Source organism: Mobula birostris, chromosome 6, assembly GCF_030028105.1.
Source record: "Mobula birostris isolate sMobBir1 chromosome 6, sMobBir1.hap1, whole genome shotgun sequence".
Lineage (NCBI taxonomy): Eukaryota > Metazoa > Chordata > Chondrichthyes > Myliobatiformes > Myliobatidae > Mobula > Mobula birostris.
The window spans coordinates 164,595,714-164,617,031 of record NC_092375.1 but is presented as its reverse complement, the minus strand read 5'-3'; the positions used below and the strand labels follow the sequence as shown (position 1 = coordinate 164,617,031).

Here is a 21,318-nt window from a genome sequence, read left to right as displayed (position 1 = left end):
TGACCTTTCCGAAGGCTGGTGATAAAGTTAAACAATGAACAAATATTCTTTGCTCAGCTTTTTGTGGTAAGCAAGAAGCATTTTCAAGTTCTTAATGTAAATTGCAAGCAACAATCAGTTTAAATTTGGATGCACAGCTTTGCAAAGTGTTATAGGATACAGGCTGCTAGCCCATATCAGGTGGCTGCCTACTAAAAGTTTGCTTTGCAAAGTGAAGTGACCTCTTCTTGTCTGCATTAGCCAAACACAAGACAATGCAGTTATGTCACATAGCACATCAAAGGTGGTTACAAGCTGTGATACTTGTGTACTTAGAGGGTCAACCTCACAGTATTAACTGTGGATGTTTGTGATCTCTGTTGCCAGAAGCTCTTAAGACCATCCATGAAAATTATTTTGTCCTAGCAAAGGTATCTGGAAAACATCATATGCAGATTATATAATTTAGTAGAACATAATATAAATATCACAAACATTGGGGATTGTTAGGAATGACAATGAGAACAAGGGAGATGGGACTACATATTGTATCAAAAGGACAGGCAGGAGGGCAGAGGGGGTGGCAGTGCCCTAATGGTAAAAATGGAAATCAGATCATTAGAAAGATTTGACACAGGGTCAGATGGCGTTGAGTCAATATGGCTAAACGAAGAAACTTTAAGGGTAAAAAGACCCTGATGGGATTTGTATACAGAGCCTTAAGTCGTAGTAACGATGTGGTCTACAGATTACAATGAGAGATAGAAAATACATGGCAAAAGGGCAATGTTACAATAGTCATGGGAGAGTTTCAGTGTGCATGTAGATTGGAAAAATCAGGTTGGTGCTGGATTCCAGAAGGCGGAATTTCTAGAATGCCTTTGAAATGGCTTTTCAAAGCAGCACCTAGTTGCAGCCACTAGGGGATCAACTATTCTGGATTGGGTGTTGTGCAATGAACCAGAATTGATCAGAGAGCTCAAGGTAAAAGAACCCTTAGGGCAAGTGATCATAATTTGATCAAATTTCTTCCTGAAATTTGAGGAGAAGCCAAAGTCAAATGTATCAGTATTATAGTGGAATAAAGGAAATTAGAGGTGAGAGAGGACCTGGCTAAAATTGATTGGAAAAGAACACTGGCAAGGATGATGGCAGAGCAGCAATGGCTGGAATTTCTGGAAGCAATTCAGAAGGCACAGGATATATACATCCCAAAGAGGAAGAAATATTCTAAAGGCAAGATAGCACAACTGTGGCTAACAAGAGAAGTCAAAGCCAACATAACAGCCTAAGAGAAAGCATGTAATAGAGCAAAAATTAGTGGGAAGTTAGAGGATTTGGAAGCTTTTAAATACTAACAGAAGCAACTAAAAATGTCATTAAGGTAATGACAGAATACTAAAGTAAGCTAACCAATAATATTAAAGAGGATACCAAAAGTTTCTTCAGATACATAAAATGTAAAAGAGAGGCGAGAATGGATATCAGACCACTGGAAAGCATGCTGGAGAGGTAGTAATGGGGGACAAGGAAATGGCGGATGAACTGAATAAGTATTTTGCATCAGTCTTCACTGTGGAAGACACTTGCAGTATGGTGGAAGTTCCAGGTGTCAGTGGTCATGAAGTGTGTGAAGTTACCTTTACTAGGGAGAAGGTTCTTGGGAAACTGAAAGGTCTTAAGGCAGATAAGTCACCTGGACCAGATAGCGTGCACTCCAGGGTACTGAAAGTAGTGGCTGAAGATATTGTGGATGCATTAGTAATGATCTTCCAAGAATCACCAGATTCTGGAATGGTTCCAGAAGACTGGAAAACTGCAAATGTCACTCCACTCTTCAAGAAGGGAGAGAAACAGAAGAATGGAAACTGTAGGCCAGTTAGTCCGACATCAGTGATTGGGAAGTTGTTGGAGTCAATTATTAGGGATGAGGTTTCAGGGTAGTTGGAGGCACATGATAAAATAGACCGTAGTCAGCATGGTTTATTTAAGGGAAAATTTTGCCTGACAAATCTGTTGGAATTCTTTGAAGAAATAACAAGCAGGATAGACAAAGAGGAATTGGTGGATGCTGTGTACTTGGATTTTCAGAAGGCCATTGACAAGCTGCCACACATGAGGCTGCTTAACAAGTTACAAACCCATGGTGTTACAGGGAAGATTCTAGCATGGATAAAGCAGTGGCTGACTGGCAGGAGAAAAAGAGTGGGAATAAAGGGAGCCTTTTCTGGTTGGCTGCTGGTGACTAGTGGTGTTCCACAGGGGTTTGTGTTGGGACCAGTTCTTTTTACATTATATGCCATTGATTTGGATGATGGACTTGATGGCTTTGTTGCAAAGTTTGCAGACAATATGATAATAGGTAGAGGGGTAGGTAGTTCTGAAGAAGTAGATAGGTTGCAGTAGGACTTAGATTAGGAGAAAGTGCAAAGAAATGGCAAACGGAATACAGTGTCAGGAAGTGTATGGTCATGCACTTTGGTAGAAGAAATGATAGAGTCGACTATTTTCCAAATGGAGAGAAAATACAAAAAACTGAGGAGCAAAGGGACTTGGGAGTCCTCGTGCAGGATTCTCTTAAGGTTAATTTGCAGGTTGAGTCTGTGGTGAGGAAAGCAAGTGCAATGTTATGATTCATTTCAAAAGGCCTAGAATATGAAAGCAAGGATACAATGTTGAAACTTTAGAAAGCACTGCCGAGGCCTCACTTGGAGTATTGTGTGCTGATTTGGGACCCTTAACTTATAAAGAATATGCTGAAACTGGATAGGGGTCAAAGGAGGTTCACGAAAATGATTCCAGGACTGAATAGCTTCTTATATGAAGAGCATTTGATGGTTCTGGGCCTGCATTCACTGGAATTCAGAAGAATAAGAGGGTGACCTCATTGAAACCGATCGAATGGTGAAAGGCTTGGATGGAGTGAATGTGGAGAGGATGTTTCCTATGGCAAGAGAGTCTAAGGCCAGAGGACACTGCCTCGGAAAAGAGAGGCATCCCTTGAGAATGGAGATGAGGAGGAATTTCTTTAGCCAGGGTGTGGTGAATCCGTGGAATCTTTGCCACAGGCAGCTTCGGAGGCCAAGTCTTTATGTACATTTAAGGCAGATGTTGATAAATTCTTGATCGGTCAGGGCATGAGGGGATATGGGGAGAAGGCAGAAGATTAAGGCTGAGAGGCAAATTGGACCAGCCATGATGAAATGGTGGAGCAGATTCGATGGGCCAAATGGCCTTACTCTGCTTTGCAATCTTATGGTCCAATAGTCCTATTGCCTCATCTGCTGAGTTACTTCAGTGTTTTTGTGTGTTACTCTGAATTTTCCTGTGGTGGTCCCTTAATCAAGATGCAGGTATATGTTGACCTGCTGTGAGCTAAATGAATAGTGCACTTAGTGGCTGAAATGTTTATAAGACCACAAGACATAGGAGCAAAATTAGGTCATTTGGCCCATCAAGTCTTTTCCACTATTCCATTATGGCTGATTTATTATTTCTCTCAACCCAATTCTCCTGCTTTCTCCTAATATCCTTTGATGCCCTCACTAATCGAGAACCTATCAAGCTCTGCTTTAAAGATACCTAATGACTTGGCCTCCACAGTCATCAGTTACAATGAATTCGACAGATTCATCACCCTCCGGCTAAAGAAATTTCTCATCATCTCTATTGTAAAGGTCATCCTTGTATTCTGAAGCTGTGCCCTTTGGTCCTAGACTTCAGCATTATAGCAAACATCCTTTCCACCTGCCCTCTATCTGGGCCTTTCAGTATTTTAAACACAAGGGACTCAGCAGATGCTGGAACTCCAGAGCAATGAGCAATGCACCCTTTATCAGGACTGGAAAGGAAGTGGGAAGACACCAGAACAAAGAATTATGGTTTCATTGTGGACTCACAGCTTAATTCGGGGGTTCCCAACCATTTTTATGCCATGGACACCTACCATTAACCAAAGAGGTCCATAGATCTCAGGTTGGGAACCATCGGTTTACGTAAAGATTCAAAGAACTGAATTTCATTCCCACCACAGTAACCTGAGGATTTAATATTAATGACTACTATAAAGGAATAAATATTGAAATAGGTAAACCCATAAACCTTAAAAAAAATTGTCCGTCGCTGAAGGAAATCTGCCAGCCTTAGCTGCTCTGGCCTATATTTGATTCTACACCCAATTGGCTCTTCAACTGGTTCAGAAATGGTTTGGTAGGTTACCTGGTTCAGTGGTTATTAAGGGATTTATATCCCAATATATAAAAAAAACAGAAGATGTTGGAAATATTCAGTAGGTGTGAAAGGAAAAACAGGATTAGCAGAGCTTCTCTTCCCACAGATATGGTCAGACTGGCTCAGTATTTCATTTATTTTTCCATTTTAGGTTTTCAGCACCTGCAATTTTTTCAAGCACCATTTTATTATTCAGTCAGAGACTTAGCAGTTCAGTGAGTTCCTATTCATCAGAAAATGTTAGAAGCTATCAATTACAATACAGAGAAAACGGCAAAAATTGGAGGAATGGGAAACAAAAGATAAGGCTTGCAGCAGGTTGGAAGGTAGAAGGAAATATGATAAAACAGAAGGGGGTGCTATTGGGACAAATAATGAAAGAAAATATTATTGTGGAGAACATGTAAACAGGAGCAGCAGAATTGTTATCTGAAATATGTTGAATGCAGAGTCCTGAAGGATATTACACCCTTCAAGGCTTAAATTAAGCTTTGATGGAATTGTATAAACAAGCCAAAGAAAGAGGGTGAATGGAGAATTAAAATAAGAGGTGACTTGGAGAACTTACCACACCATTTTCAGAATATTAATATCACTTATAAGCACAATTTCATTGAACTGCTATAAATAAATGCAATAAAAAAATTCCTCCCCTCTTCCAAAATCAATTTCCCATTGCACAACAACTAGAGGCACAGATCTATAACATAAACATGATGACAGAAGTCCAAACCATTACAAGCTAAATATGATGATCACTGCAAATATTTGCATTTCAATAAGACTGATAATGAAAGCTGGGAGCACGAAAGAGTCCAGTGGCAATATTGTGGACTCCAAACTCTGAGCTTGGTAGTTCAAATTTTGAGGGGAAAAAAAACTTGAAATAATTGTCATGGTGGATTAAAATAAAATATAGTTTTCTATTAAAGGACACATGTAGAGTCTCCATTTCATTTATTTTAGCTTGTGCCCGCAGCTATTTCTTTCTCACATTAAGTATGCCATAACAGAGCTGGAAATGTGCAAGTCTGTCTGCCTGGTAATTTCCTCTGCTGACAGAAATGATGATTAATTAGAACAATCTCACATTTCATGTAACAAGAAGGGTAAGTTTTTAGTCTCAAGCCTTAAATTAATATTTGCTCCATGCACTAGGCCAGTTTTTAATTCACTCAAGGGATGGATTTTTTTCTAGATGCTGTCATTGTGATAACCTCCAATAAATATAGGATCATGATTAATCATGAATCATGATTTCTACAAGACACAATTTGTGTTAAACTTGACAAAAGTTATGATACATAAATTAAAGGGTATTCATTCACAACCAGAAAATGTAGATTTTAATTTTGATGTTCTTACAACTCTTAAATCACACAAAATTATCATTTCAAAACTATCTTTCAAACAAATGGTTCAGTCCTTAGCATTGAAGATGAAAAATCCAGGGTTAATTGCAAATTCTGTGCAGAGCTTTTGCATCATTTTACAGTTAAAAACACCATTTTTAATCATAAAATTAATTTAGGTGAAAAAAACCCATTTGGCCCCACCCAGTTTATCCATATGAAAGGATACTCTCATGTTCATTCACTTTTGACTGCTTTCTACTTAAAAAGTCAGTTGAATAAACTCAAACATTTCAATAAAATATTCCGGATACAAATCATTAACTTATTTACAACACAGAAGGTGGCATATGGCCCATCAAATTCATGCAGTTTCCCAGCAGGAGAATCCTATTGGTCCCAATCCCCCTTCACTAATGCACCTGTAGTCACACATGCCCATGAACTCCCCTTTGATTCATACAGTAGCCAATTAACATACCAACACTTCATTTGGAAGTGAAAGGAAAATGGGACACCTGAAGGAAGCTTCGTAAGATCATAAGGTCTAGGAGCAGCAGTAGGCTATTTGGCCCATTAAATCCTCTCCACCATTCCATCATGCCTGATTATTATCACCCTCAACCCCATTCTCCCTATAACCTTTGATGTCCTTACTAATCAACCTCCATTTTAAATATACCCAATGACTTGGTCTCCACAGCCTTCTGTAGCAATTAATTTACCAGATTAACTAACCTCTGGATAAATAATTTCCTCCTCATCTTTGTTCTAAAGGGACATCCTTCTATTCTGAGGTGGTGTCCTCTAGTCCTAGAATCTCTCACAACTGGAAACATCCTCTCTACATCCACTCTATCTGGATCTTTTGATACTCAATTGGTTTTAATGAGATCCCCTTAAACTCAAATGAGTACAGGCTTAATGCCATAAATGCTCCTCATATGTTTACCCTTTCATTCCTTTGATCATCCTAATGTACCTCCTTTAGTCCCTCTGCAATACCGGCACATCCTTTCTTAGATAAGGGATCCAAAACTGCTCACAATACTCCAGTGCCTTATAAAGCCTCATCATTACATCCTTGCTTTTATATTCTAGTCCTCTCAAAATGAATGCTGACATTGCATTTGCCTTCCTCACTACTAACTCAACCTGCAAGTTAACCTTTAGGGAATTCTGATCAAGGTTTCCCAAGTTCAATTGCACCTCTGATTGCTGATCTGCTCCCTTTTCAGAAATCTGGATAATTGGCCAATCAAGCAGCTAGCCCAATTAGCCAAAGATAGCCAGTTTCATGGAAATAGTTAAAAAGGTATAAAAAGGCAAACTACCATTTTACTGATTAACAAGTTATGTACACACAAGAGAAAATCTACAGATGCTGGAAATCCAAGCAACACACTCAAAATATCCTGCTGAAGGGTCTCGGCCTAAAACATCGACTGTACTCCTTTTCCATAGATGCGGCCTGGCCTGCTGATTTCCTCCAGCATTTTGTGTGTGTTGCTAAAAATTATGTATTTAAATTAACTACAGAATAAATTAGAACACTACCAAAACTACTACAGTACTATAAAACCGTATATTAGTTCCTAACAGTTATTGACAGAGGAATTAATTCAGTATTTGAAGACATGTTCTTTTGATTGACTGCAAATTAATAAAATTAGTGCAGACACCTAGTGCAGATGACAGACTATATTCAAACAGTTCTTTCAACAACTGTATCCTACAAATCTTCATTTTAATTGTAACATTCAAGATAATTGTCGATACCTTCAAATTCTTTGCAGTTGCTAACTTGTTGAAGTAGCAGAATCATTTATTTTCACTCCCAGCCGTTTCTGGCAACTCCAAGCCTGAATGCTTGAAACCACAGTGAGCGAAACGGTTCTGTGCTGTCCTACAGTTTATTACTCACTGTCACTGCTTTCTGAACACAAACACGCAAGTAACGTTATTTAAAAACTGTTCACTTCAAGCACAGTGTAGTGTCTAATAGCCATATGACATGCAGGTGATTGATACTGGTTAGAAGCAGTCACCTGCCCCCAATTAAGTGGTATAACATTCCAAATAAATGAAGGAAATGCCGGCTATCTTGATTTGTTTTTGTTCTTTAAGAATTGTCTCAAATGAGCAGCTGCCCCTGACTAATCAATGGCCCTATTAACCAGAATCCACTGCAGTCTATTCCTTTATTACTTCTACCTTTATTACTCCTACACTGTATTCCATCTATCACTTCTTTGCCCAGTCTCCAAATACGTCCAAGTCCTTCTTCAAATTCCGTACCTCCTCAACACTACCTGCCCCTCCACCTATCTTTGCATTGTCCCCAAGCTTGGCCACAAAGCCATCAGTTCCATACAGAGAGCACCCAGAGCTAGAGGCAGCAGCCTCACCCATTATCCTGCCCACCCTGCTGCCATTCTGTGTTTCAGTGTGTTCTGACCTGCTGGCCAAGCAAGCCTGATTGCAGGGATTTAAATGAGATTACCGTGAATATTAAGGACAAGTATTGGGCCTGTGGCAGGAATATCCAGGCCAATATCCTGAAAATTGCAAGTGCAGGTAATTATTTTGGGTACAATAATTATAGAGCTTAGAATGCAGGAATACAGAAAAAAATTAAAAAATAAATTCAGCTATATAAAAATACTGCCTTCAAAAGGCATGAAGGGTTGTAAATACAGTGCAGATCAGACGGCATCTATATTGCTTTAGTCTCTCCCATAAAGAAAAGACATAGAATACTATTTTTAAAAGTTTTTTACGCAGAGAGTGGAGAGTGCATGGGATGGGCTGCTGGTGACGGTGGTGGAGACGGATACAATTGGGTCTTTTAAGAGGCTCCTGGATAGGTACATGGAGCTTAGAAAAATAGAGGGCTATGGGTAACCCGAGGTAATTTCTAAGGTAAGTACATGTTCGGCACAGCATTGTGGGCTGAAGGGCCTGTATTGTGCTGTAGGGTTTCTATGTTCTAATACTGTGAGTAATGCAAATGTTGTAAAGAGGAAAATGAATACAGAGCCAGCCACTAGGATTATCATTTCTTTTTTTCAGCATGAGGCAAAAATATTTATTTCTTCATGTTAGGATGTCACTGTGGAAGATCATAAACTTAAAATTACTGATGAGAAAATACCATGTAGGATTATTCTTTTTATGAGTGATTTTTAATTATTTCTTTGCTGCGAGGTGCATCAGAGACAGTTGCATTTCTGTAGTTTAAGAGAACAGGCTAATACTTGAAATAGAGACAAATAGGTTATGTAGAAAGTGAGAGAAAATGGGTAATAATATCAATTTTATGAGTGAGTTAATATTTGTTTAGGAGTGAATTTGGCATTACAACTGGTAACAGTGAAAGAGAAACCCAACACTCTATTGTCCTGTATTTCAGCATTTGCCAACACTGAAACTTCATTAAAAGGTTAGTAATAAGAAAATAGTCAACATTAGAATATATACAGTACTGTGTAAAAGTCTTTAGGCTCATATATATAGCTAGGGTGCCTAAGACCTTTGCACAGTACTGTGTTTATCAATGTGGAGCACAAAGTGAGTTTGTAAATCTGGCAGGAGCAAAGGATGTTGGGAATGATGAGGGTGTGGGATAGGTGGCAGCAGAGAGGAGTGCCAGGGACAGGGCAGGGGGTGGGTGGTGGTGCAGTTGCAGGCACAGGCACATCCAGCCCTGAGACACCAGGCAAGGTCATTTGCTCCTCTGGTGCTTCCTGCTCCCTTCCCTCTCCCTTCCCCTTTCATCCTCCCTGTCCCCTTCCCACTCTCAGTCCACAATAGAGACTCATATCAGAATCAGGTTTATCATCACTCACAAGTGTCATATATATGTGTGCCCAAGACTCTTGCACAGTACTGTATATTTATTTTTTTCTGTTTATGCCTTTGTCTCTAGCAAATAGTCATTAATTAATTTATAATTACAAATCAAGGATTTATCTGAATAGTTAAAGAGAAATAACTCCCATTCATCTATTAATAACAGCAATTTCATGGCTAGGTTTTTGTTCTTAAAAGCCAATGCGGTTTCTTTCACTTAAAATATTGTTTCTATATATAGATTTGCTTTTACAGCTTTTTTTGATGAACAAAGCCCTTTTCTTTATATGACCAAATAAAAAGAGAAGTCAGTGAAACCTTAAATATTATGCTCTTTGCTATTATAGGGGTCAGCTCAAGATAAAACTTGAACTGACACCAGAAACTTGTTTGTGCTCAGCTCACACTTGCCTGCGTTTCCTTGGCCGACACTGTGGTGCAAACAGGTACTTAGTCTAAGAACTGAACTAGAAGCAATGACTTTCTTTGACTTAACTGTGCTTTATTTTCCAATAAAACAATTAGTCAGTAAGATATATGAAATCTCAAAAAGGTTAAATATAATTGCATATAAAATTACTGGTTAAATCATTGTATCATAATAATGTCCCTAGACTAAATTCTGACCAAAAATGATAGCCTTAAGTTGTTTTAAATCTGCCACATTGTGCTTTGCAGAAAATAAAATACATGTTTCTTCTACGTAGCTTATTTCAGTTTTAATCATTGGTGATTTGAGGTCTGGTACCTGTGAGAAAGTATTACCTGCTTTTTTTTTTGCTTGGATAAAAGAAAAATAATTTAACTGACCTGATTGGAGGGTAGTCCTGTAACAATAGAGTTTGATAATGAGCGAAAAGAAGATTGGAGAAAATGCATTCTACCTAGTGAATTTTTGCAAAAATAGATTTTAACATTATAGAATGGATTATTTATGTAATTTGGGCAAGTATTGAATCCAGGTAGGTTGGACACAGCCATAAATGCAGAAATGTTTCACCTCCATTTTGCCCCAGTGGTCTGTGGCCAAATCTAACTGCAGAAAACCATTGTGCACCAATATGAATATTGCGCTGAAGCAAGCACAGAATTACAAGCCAAGCAAAAAACAGTTTCTGAAAAGCTAGATCTTTAAATCTATTTACAATATACAATCAATTTTTTGGGATTAAATAGATTAAATATCATAGGGCTGAAGGATGAGATTGGGCAGAATTTGCTGAGTGCATCCAGGGACGTTTTCTGAGGCAATTTGTAGTTGGCCACACTTGAGAAGGGGCAACACTTGACCTCCTCTTAGGAAATGAGGTTGGACAAATGGCTGACATGTCACTGGTGCAGCACTTCCGGACTAATTCCATTAGTTTTAAGATATTTATGGGAAAAGGAAGGGCTGGTCCACAAATTAGAAGTCCTAAATTGGAGAAGGGCTGATTTTGATGGTGTGAGACAGGAAATTGCAAATGTTGATTATGAGAGGTCTTTAGCAGGTCTAATATGTGGAAAGCTTTTAAAATTGAGATAGGAAAAGTTCAGGGTCAGCATGTTCCTGTTGGAGTGAAGGCCAACGCTGGCAGGATTAGGGAGATAAGAAATTCTGAAGCTCTAATAGGGGAAGAGGGAGAGGCACTGTGTCTGGTATAGGAAGCTGAGAATAAAGTACTAAAAACAAAGTAGGAGTACACTTTAAAAACAAATTAGGAAAGCAACTAGGGCACAAGATATATCTATGGAAGATAAGGTAAAGGTGCATCCTAAAAGATACTCTAAATATATTAAAATCAAATGCTAACTAGTAAGAGAGTAGTCTTCCATTAAGGATTGGTGTGGCAGTCTATGTGTGGAGGTATGGAAGAATGGATGAGGTCTTAAATTAATATTTGACATCTGAACTTGCCATGGAAGCTGCTGACTTCAGAGGAGAGAACAGTGATACCCTGAAGCATATTGACATCACAATGAAGGAGTTATTGAAGTGCATGAAGATTGATAAATCCCTAGGCCCAAATTGGGTGTGTTCTAAGGCAATGTGGTAAACAGGGGAGGAGATTGCTGGGGTCCAGTCACAGATTTTTGTATCTTTATTAGCTTTGGTGAGGTACCTGAAGTTTGCTAATATTTATCAGGGATGGCTAGTACTTAAGAAGGACTTCAGGATAAGCCGAGAAACTGCAGGTCAGTGACACTTACGTCAGTGATGAGGATACTATTGGAGGAAATTCTGAGGGACGGGATTTATTTGCACAGGCTTATTCGGGATAGTCAGCATGACTTTTCCAAGAAAGATCATGACTCACAGATTTGACACAGTTTTTTGAGAAGGCAACCACAAGGAATGACAAGGGCAAGGTGGTGGACATTGTCAACATGGACTTCAGCGGTTTTTGACAAGGTTCTGTATGGTAAGCCAGAATACATGAGATCCAGACAAGTGTAAAGTTAGGGACAGTCAACGTTCTGGGCTGAGACTCTTCGTGATGAAGGGTCTCGGTCGGAAACGGCGACTGTACCGCTTCCTATGGATGCTGCCTGGCCTGCTGCGTTCACTAGCATTTTTTATGTGTGTTGCTTGAAATTCCAGCATCTGCAGATTTCCTTGTGTAAGTGTAAAATTATACATTTTGTTAAGTTAAACCAGGCAAGAACATAGACAATGAAAGAAAGTACCCTGGGGAGTGTCAGTGAACAATAAGACCTTAAGGTAAGTATAGTTCCCTGAATATGGAGATATAGTGGTCAGCAGCAGGTTCCAAACTTACTGCTTCAGGGAACATTCAGACCATTCCAATCCTACTTTAGTGGTATCAAGTGTCGATATTTCAGTATGTGATCAGTTGTGAGTTACTTGTACTTCTCAGTGACCTCTGAAGTAAGAACCCACTCACTTTTTTAACACACGGTACTATGACAAGATTTTACTGAAGAAGATTGGTGATACTAAGATTGATGGAGGGGCAGGTAGTGTTGAGGAAACAGGTAGACTGCAGAAGGACTTAGCCAAATTAGGAGAATGGACAAGAAAGTGGCAAAAGAAATACAATGTTGAAAAAATGCATGGTCATGCACTTTGGTAGTAGAAATTTAATGTGCAAACTATTTTCTAAATGGGGAGAAAATCCAAAAATCGGAGATGCAAAGGGACCTGGGAGTCCTTGTGTAGAACACCCAAAAGGTTAACTTGCAGGTTGAGTCAGTGGTGAGGAAGGCAAATGCAATGTTAGCATTCATTTCAAGAGGTCTAGAATACAAGAGCAAGGATGTGATACTGGGGCTTTACAAGGCACTGGTGAGGCCTCATCTTGAGTATTGTGAACAGCTTTGGGCTCCTCATCTGAGAAAAGATGTGCTGGCATTGGAGAGGGTTCAGAGGAGGTTCACAGGGATGATTCCGGGAATGAAAGGGTTATCATACAAGGAACATTAGATAGCTCTGGCACTGCACTCGCTGGAATTTATAAGGATGAGGGGGGATTGTCATTGAAATTTTTCAATGTGGATGTGGAAAGAATGATTCCCATGGTGGGGGAGTGTAGAACAAGTGGGCGCAGCCTCAGGATAGAGGAGTGATCATTTAAACAGAGATGCGGAGAAACTTCTTTAGCCAGAGAGTGGTGTATTTGTGGAATTTATTACCACAGGCAGCTGTGGAGGCCAGGATGTTGGGTATTTAAGAAAGAAATTAATAGGTTCTTGATTGGGCATGGCATCAAAGGACTCGGGGAAAAGGCCAGGAGTGGGGCTGAGGAGGGAAAGAAAGGATCAGGCATGATTGAAATGCAGAGCAGACTTGATGGGCCAAATTACCTATTTCTGCTCCTCTGTTTTATGGTCTTAAGATGGGTTCAGCAAGAAAGCCCAGCAATGCAGCAAGAACTTCAGTCCCAAGAATAGGAAACACACCATTTGTCCTTCTCCTTACTTCTTATGCTTGCATGTTAACCTGCTGCATTCTAGTCAAGATTCCTCTGTAAATTGTAACTGTTAACTTCTCACCATTTAAAATATGTGATGTTCTTTTCTTATAAATTTAAACAACTTTACAATTTCCTATATTGTAAAAGTCCACCAACTGCTTATTCGTATGTTGAAGCTGGCAAGGTTCTTTTATAAACTCTTTGCATCAAGAACAAAATTGCCTGCCTGATCCATTTTGATGTAGTGCTCTCCCACTAACCTTACCAATTCCAAATGGATTAATTCTAATGGAACCAGTGTGATAATAGCCTCCAGATTTTTCCTTCCTAAATCTGTACTTGTAGCAAGTCAATGGTGCAACCAAATGAGTAGCTCTTTCCTACAGTTTTATTTTCTCTCATTCAATCTCATAAACATGTACTTTTCTGTGCCAACAATGAATAAAGATTTGGTAATGTTAAGCTCTAAGTGGAAAATAAAATATGTAGATTAATCTCATTGCCTGAGTGATATGAACACTACCAATTAATGATTGTCTGGGCATTCTATACCCCCTTACCTTCAGTTTAATGAGAAGGATCTCATGTTCATTCAGTAATTTCTTGGTTTCATCCAGATTACTGCCAATCTCGAGTAGATTTGGTTTTGATTCAACAAGCTGAAGTTCCACGCACATCCCAGACTGAAATACAAAGAGTAATTATTTAACATGAAATCACGATGACCATGACTTTTACTTTAAATTGTTGTTTTATATTTTATCAAATTGTAAGTAACACTTGCAAAATGCTATAAGATTCGAAGTTTTAGAAAGCCACTTAATACAGAAACATGCAGAATTTTATGTGAATGATCTGCCAAATTTAGCAAAGTTACCTATATCAAAGAACAATAAAAACACAGCGCAGTTAACCATAAAGAGAGAAAAAGCAACTTGCCTTTAGTATAGCTACAACAATTCTTGAGTCTCCTATTTGGACAGCTACTGTACTAACAGTCGTTGCTGAAGGTCGACCTCCAAAATTACTTTCACTAGACATACCTGCAACTTCACAATTCAAATAGCGGATAGATAAATCCAACAAACAGAATTTTTCAAGTAAGTGTAAATAAGGTGTTAAGTAACATTTAAACAATTAAGTTGAATGTTCATTACGGTACAGTATATGTATTCAGAAAAAAGGCTCGGCTAATACTGGTTAAGGTTCCACAGCAGAGAACAGCTAGTTTAAAAATAGAGTAAGACAGCATGTGTTGTATCACTGCTTTAGAAAGCTGACACATCTCTATTTTGACAGCAATAATCTGTCAGTTCTGTTCCTTTATCAACAGAGAAACAACGAATGTGGTCCTCACAAAATAAAGTGACCTTGGAAGACTGAATGGAAACAATAACAACTTGAAAAAAGTTATTTTGTCCTGCAGTAAGAGCTGTAAACATAAAGTTGACTCATGAAGAGTATTCAGATGAATTTTGTGAAAACAGAAATTGGTATTGCTCCCATGTTTTATTTCTGAGCTTACAGTATAATTAACACACTGGTGTTTTAATGTGCAAAAAGATATGAGTTAATATAACATATTAATGTTGAATGTTGCATGTTCCATTCTGAGAATATACGAGAACATACCAGCATCTAAACAGTTACAATTTATTACATTGACATTAGTTTTGTCCAAGTGCAACATTTTTTTATAGGAATGAGCAGAACGTTACTGATCTTACCAGAATTACACAAGCTTTCTGGATAAATTTGGTTTCTGGAAATAGTTACCAGTAAGATATTGAAAGAATCTTTAGAGGCAAAAATGCTTCATTTTCTAAATCAAGGAAAGTGAATTTGGAATCACCAGTTAACCGTGCACAGTACAACTACAAAAACATGGAAGAATTTAACAATATTATATTCAAATATCAGTTTTGGTCACTTGTAGAAAAGTTAGGGTCATACAGCACTACAGCACAGAAAGAGGCCCATCAGCCCATCTAGTCCATGCTGAACTATTAATTTGCCTAGTCCCATCAACCTGCACCCAGACCATAGCCCTCTATACCCCACTCATCCAGGTACCTATCCAAATTTCTCTTAAATATTGAAATTGGCCCTGCATCCATCTCTTGGGCTGGCAGCTTCTCAACACCCTCTGAGTAAAGAAGATTCCCCTTCATGTTCCTTTTAAACATTTCACCTTTCACTCTTAACCCATGACCTCTAGTTGTAGTCTCACCCAACCTCAATGGAAAAAGCTTGCTTGCAATTACCCTATCTATACCCCTCAGAATTGTGTATACCTCTATCAAATCTCCCCTCAGTCTTTTACATTCTAGGGAATGAAGTCCTAACCGGCTCAACCTTTCCCTGTAACTCAGGTACTCAAAATCCAACAACATGCCTGTACATTTTCTCAACGCTCTTTCAATCTTATTTACATCTTTCCTGTAGATAGGTGACCAAAATTGCACACAATACTCCAAATTAGGCCTCACCAACATCTTATACAATTTCAACATAACATCCAATTTCCTGTACTCAATATATTGATTTATGGAGGCCAATGTGCCAAAAGCTTTCTTTATGACCCTATCTGCCTGTGACACCACTTTCAACAAATTATGGATCTGTTTTTCCAGATCCTTCTGCTCTACCACACTCCACAGTGCCATAACACTCACTGTGTAAGACCTGGCTTCCCAAAGTGCAACACCTCACACTTGTCTGCATTAAGTTCCATCTGCCATTTTTTCCAGCTTGTCCAGATCCCACTGCAAAATTTGACCATCTTCCTCACTGTTCACTACACCACCAATTGTGGTGTCATCCACAAATTTACTGTTCCAGTTTACCACATATTCATGCAGATTATTGATATAGATGACAAACAACAATGGACCCAGCGCCAATCCCTGTGCCACTCCACAAGTCATAGGCCTACAGTCAGAGAGCTAACCATTTAAACCACTCTCTGGCTTCTTCCACGAAGCCAATGTCTCATCCAATTTACTACCTTATGTCACACAGGTGAGAAACTGCTAGAAAGTTCAGCAGTCTAATGAACAAGGAGGCAATTAAAAGAGAGAGAGAATATGGCGAGCTGAGACACGAGCTGGGAAGTCACCATGGTAACAGCTCAGATCAATTGAGCTAACAGAGGCTGGAATTTTGGATGGATTATAAAAAGTTGATCCTTTGGTCTGATAACGGCAGAGGAGACACGACACGAGAGAACTGCGGAAGTTACCCGAGAAACCACTGGTGGAGTTTAAGACCACCACAAGGGTGGAGGCGACGGACCGATTAATTTCAGCCCGTGATTACCAATGCGGGTAAGAGCTTGCCTGTGGGGGTCTGTTGTTAGCGAACCCGTGCCGTGGGTTAGTAGACTGTTCCCTAAAAGGGGCTCTGTCCATCTGTGTCTGTGTGGGAGTCACACCAAGTGACTCTGAAGACTTCGGAAGCAAGAACAACTAAAACTACCAACTTGAACATCATCTCAATTAACTCTCTCTCTCTCTCTTCATCAATTCAACTCGACACAACACAAAGTGAACTGAACTAGTCACAAAGTTACCTGACACCGTAAGACTGATATCTATCTCCTGGACTATTATTTATTTTTGTATCCACACACACATTTACAGACATATATATAAAATAGTTTATAACTTGTATTGTATTATTAAGTTTAATTATATTAATTCTCAGTAATAATAAATATAGTCTTAATTTATAGTAAACCAGACTCCAGGTGTGTTCCATGTCTGCTGGTCCTTTTCAACCCATCACGGGGTTTGTGACACTCATCTTGAATGCTGAGCAGCTGAACCTTCTTGACCAACCTTCCATGTAGGACCTTGTCAAATCCCTTGCTAAAGTCCATGTAGACAATATCCACTGCCTTGTCTTCATCAACTTTCCTGGTAATTTCCTCCCAAAAACTCTATAAGATTGCTTATACATGACTCACCATGCACAAAGTCATGTTGACTATCCCTAATCAGTTCCAGCCTATTCAAATACTTATATACCTGCTCTCTTAGAATATATTCCAATAACTTTCCCATTACTGATGCCAGGCTCATCTGCCTATTATTTCTTGGCTTATTCTTAGGAACAACATTAGCTATCCTCCAATCCTCCAGCGCCTCACCTGTGGCTAAGGATTTTTGAAGTATCTCTGCTAGGGTCCATGTAATTTCTACGCTACCCTCCCACAAAGCCTGAGGCAACACAATGTCAGGGCCTGGGGATTTATCCACCTTAATTAGCCTAAAGACAGCAAACACCACCTCCTCTGTAATCTGTATAGGGTCCACGATCTCTCTGCTGTATTTCCTCACATCTATTGAGTCTGTGTCATCTCCTGAGTAAATACAGATGCAAAGAATCCATTTAAGATCTCCCCCACCTCTTTTGGTTCCACACATGGATTACCATTCTGATCTTCCAGAGGACCAATTCTGTCCCTTGCATTCCTTTTGCTTTTAGCATATCTGTAGAAGCCTTTGGGATTCTCCTTCACCTTGTCTGCTAGAGGAACCTCATGTCTTCTTTTAGTCCTCCTGATTTCTTTCTAAAGTGTTCTCTTGCATTTCATATACTCACGTACCTCATTTGTTCCTGCCTGACTATACGTAATATGAACCTGCTTAATATCTCTCAAAAACCAAGGTTCCATAAACCTATTATCCTGCCTTTGTATTCTCAAAATTTCATCTTTGAAAGTCTCCAATTTACCAAGTACACCTTTGCCAGAAAACAACCTATCTCAATCCACACTTACCAGATCCTTTCTGATACCATCACAAGTGGCCTTTTTCCAATTTAGAATCTTAATCCAAGGATCAGACTTGTCCTTTTCCATAATTACTTTGAAACTAACGCATTACACTCTGTCACCTGCCCTGTTTCATTCCCTAATATCGATATGGGAAATGAAAAGTCACAACTATTGAGTAGTAAATACTATTCTGAAGTGGAGATCTAAATCTGAATTTTTTTTTGGTAACTTTGTTGAAATAGCCTTCAGTCTATGATTTATAAGCTCTGTTCTTGTCCTGAGAAACACTATAACAACACAGAATATCGAAGCATTCCAGAATTAACAGGAATTTCAATTTTATCAGAAACATGAGGGGATATCTGACACAGTTGATCCATTCATGTGTCCTGTCTTTAACTAGTGGTCCCTGTTTAGTTAGTGATCTCTTCTACCACTATACATGTTGAGCCTAAAGAGATGGACAGATTTTCTCAGTTCCACAAACGCACTGCTGGCCACCACATGTTATCACGCCGTACTTCACTTCATACCTCATCAGTTATTGACAATGGCATTTGAACAGTCTGATAGTGTGCAGGCCCAAAGCATGCAAGTGCTGGTTCAGGCCAGTGTGCTTGCCAAGTGATAAGAAAACAAAACCCTCCTCTATCCACAAGGTCCTTCCACCCCATCCCAAGACCAAGAGTGTAGGTGATTTAAATCAACTTTTTTTCCACTACAAGATAAGTAATTCTATTTCTAGTAAATGTTTTTTGTATTGTTTAATGTGAAACTACATGCCAAATTCAGCAGAAAAAGAGAATAATTTGGTAGAATAAAAACTGCGATATTAATAGTGAATAACATGTACTGCAATGCATCACACATTGCTGTAAAAAGACCAGTGCATTTGTCCACCTCCTGTGGTGTATCATATGATAATTCTGCATTTACATTTTGTAGGCTTTAAAGAAAACACTTGGAACAGAGAGTAGTTGAAATTCATATCCATTTACTACAATATCTCAAACGTTTGGCAATATAATCAGAGATGCAAAGTGGCTCATGTAGTTTGAATAATGAGCTACCGTCAAGCAAAGCTATTTAAGACACTTAATTTGTTAGTTTTAATTGCTGTGGTCTCATTCAAAATATTCAACATGTGTAGATAATTTTTAGAAAAAAATCACAGAGTTGTGGCATATGGGGAAGTGGCATCGGAGATAAGGCCTGGAGCATATCAGCCATGCTAATATTTAATGGTAGGTTGTAAATCTAGTCAGCTCCATCTTGGACACTAGCCTACAAAGTACCCAGGACATCTTCAGGGAGCAGTGTCGCAGAAAGGCAGCGTCCGTTATTAAAGACCCCCAGCACCCAGGGCATGTCCTTCTCTCATTGTTACCATCAGGTAGGAGGTACGGAAGCCTGATGCACTTACTCAGCGATTCAGGAACAGTTTCTTCCCCTCTGCCATCCGATTCTTAAATGGACATTGAAGCTTTGGACACTACCTCACTTTTTTTAATATACAATATTTCTGTTTTTGCACAATTTTTAAAAAATCTATTCAATATACATAATTGATTTACTTGTTTATGATTATGTTTTTATTTTTTTTCTTTCTCTGCTAGATTATGTATTGTATTGAACTGCTGCTGCTAAGTTAACAAATTTCACGTCACATGCCGGTGATAATAAACCTAATTCTGATTCTGACTCTGAAGTCTGAAGGATAAGGCCAGCCGGCTCCGGCTCCTATTTTCATATCTCTTATGTAAAATGGGTTACTTGCAGGGCCACCAGATTCAAAGTTCAAAGTACAAAGTTCGAAGTTCAAAGTACAAAATATGTATAAGGAATACAACTGACATTCCTTTCTCCTGCTAGCAACCACGAAACGAAGAAAGACCATGGATATCGTTCCAGAAAAATATCAAACACGCAATGCATGAGAAAATGAACAAAATGAGCAACCGGCAAAATGCGAGTGAGCAACACAGATTATCGACCTCAAACTCGGAGACCAGGAGTATTCAGTTTAGTTCAGTTCAGCAGCAGCAGCCGACTGCAGGCTGAGAGCCCCAGTCCTCACTGAAGAGCCCCAATCCTCACTTACTGCCCCAGTCCTCACTGAAGAAACCCAGTCATCACTGAAGAGCCCCAGTCTTCACTGACTGCCCCAGTATTCACTGACTGCCCCAGTCCTCACTGACTGGCCCAGTCCTCACTGAAGAGCCCCAGTCTTCACTGAAGAGCCCCAGTATTCACTAACTGCCCCAGTCCTCACTGAAGAGCCCCAGTCTTCACTGACTGCCTCAGTCCTCACCGAAGAACCCCAGTCATCACTGAAGAGCCCCAGTCTTCACTGACTGCCCCAGTATTCACTGACTGTCCCCATTCTCACTGAAGAGCCCCAGTATTCACTAACTGCCCCAGTCCTCACTGAAGAGCCCCAGTCCTCACTGACGAGCCCCAGTCCTCACTGACTGTCCCAATGAAACTGTTCAAAAACAGCACAGAGTCACCAGAATCCAGTAATACATACACCATGAATCTCAAAGTTCCCCAAAGCAAGTCCACAGCCATGAGCTATGTGGATTAATCCTTGCAACATGGAACCCAAGACCCCTACACTTTCCTCTGACAGCCACTAGCAAGAAGGAGAGGAAGACCACTCAAATGCAGGCAGACAGCGCTGAACTCTGCTCTTGTCTTTGTGACTTCATCCTTGCACAGGGCCTCAATCGGAGAGAAGCAATGGAGTCAATCATAAGCTTGTGCCTCATCTCCAGGCTCCCAGACCTCCAGACCACACACTGCATTCCCAACCTTACCCAACTCCCTATGAGACAGAAAAGGGCTAGATCGCTCAATCAGCCCAAAAACACACCATCAAAATGTAAATCACAGGCTCCAATCACATGCAGCTTATCAGTAGAAGTAAAAGAAGTATTTTTGTCTGCAGTATGTGGCCGGTGGCCGTGTTGTTCACTGGTGTCTTTCAAATGGGTATAATACTCTTTTTTGCTCATGCTAAATACCAGTTGTGAACCATGATAATTTATCCCCAATCAAAACTTCCAATGAGTCTGTCATATTTCAGACTTGCGGTAAGTGACATTTAATTTATAGGCCAAAGACAACATTAGTATAATATAATGAAAAGGTTTAATAATGCAAAAGTATATGTCTGTGTTTGGCACAGTGAAAAATGATCATCTTGATT

The 21,318-nt window shown here is 39.5% G+C and overlaps 1 protein-coding gene across 2 annotated transcripts in view; it reads right to left on the bottom strand.

The window, feature by feature from the left end:
* The window catches only part of ccdc141 (coiled-coil domain containing 141), a 142,616-nt gene extending 128,089 nt beyond the window's left edge, over positions 1-14,527 (bottom strand). For both annotated transcript variants that reach the window (XM_072261776.1, XM_072261777.1), the window contains exons 1-2: positions 14,267-14,527; positions 13,888-14,010 (exon numbers count right to left, since the gene is read on the bottom strand). In XM_072261776.1, the coding sequence (XP_072117877.1) occupies positions 13,888-14,010; positions 14,267-14,368 (225 nt within the window). In that variant the 5' untranslated portion in view covers positions 14,369-14,527. The remainder of the gene's footprint in view (positions 1-13,887; positions 14,011-14,266) is intronic.
* Between the last annotated feature and the right edge of the window lie 6,791 nt (positions 14,528-21,318).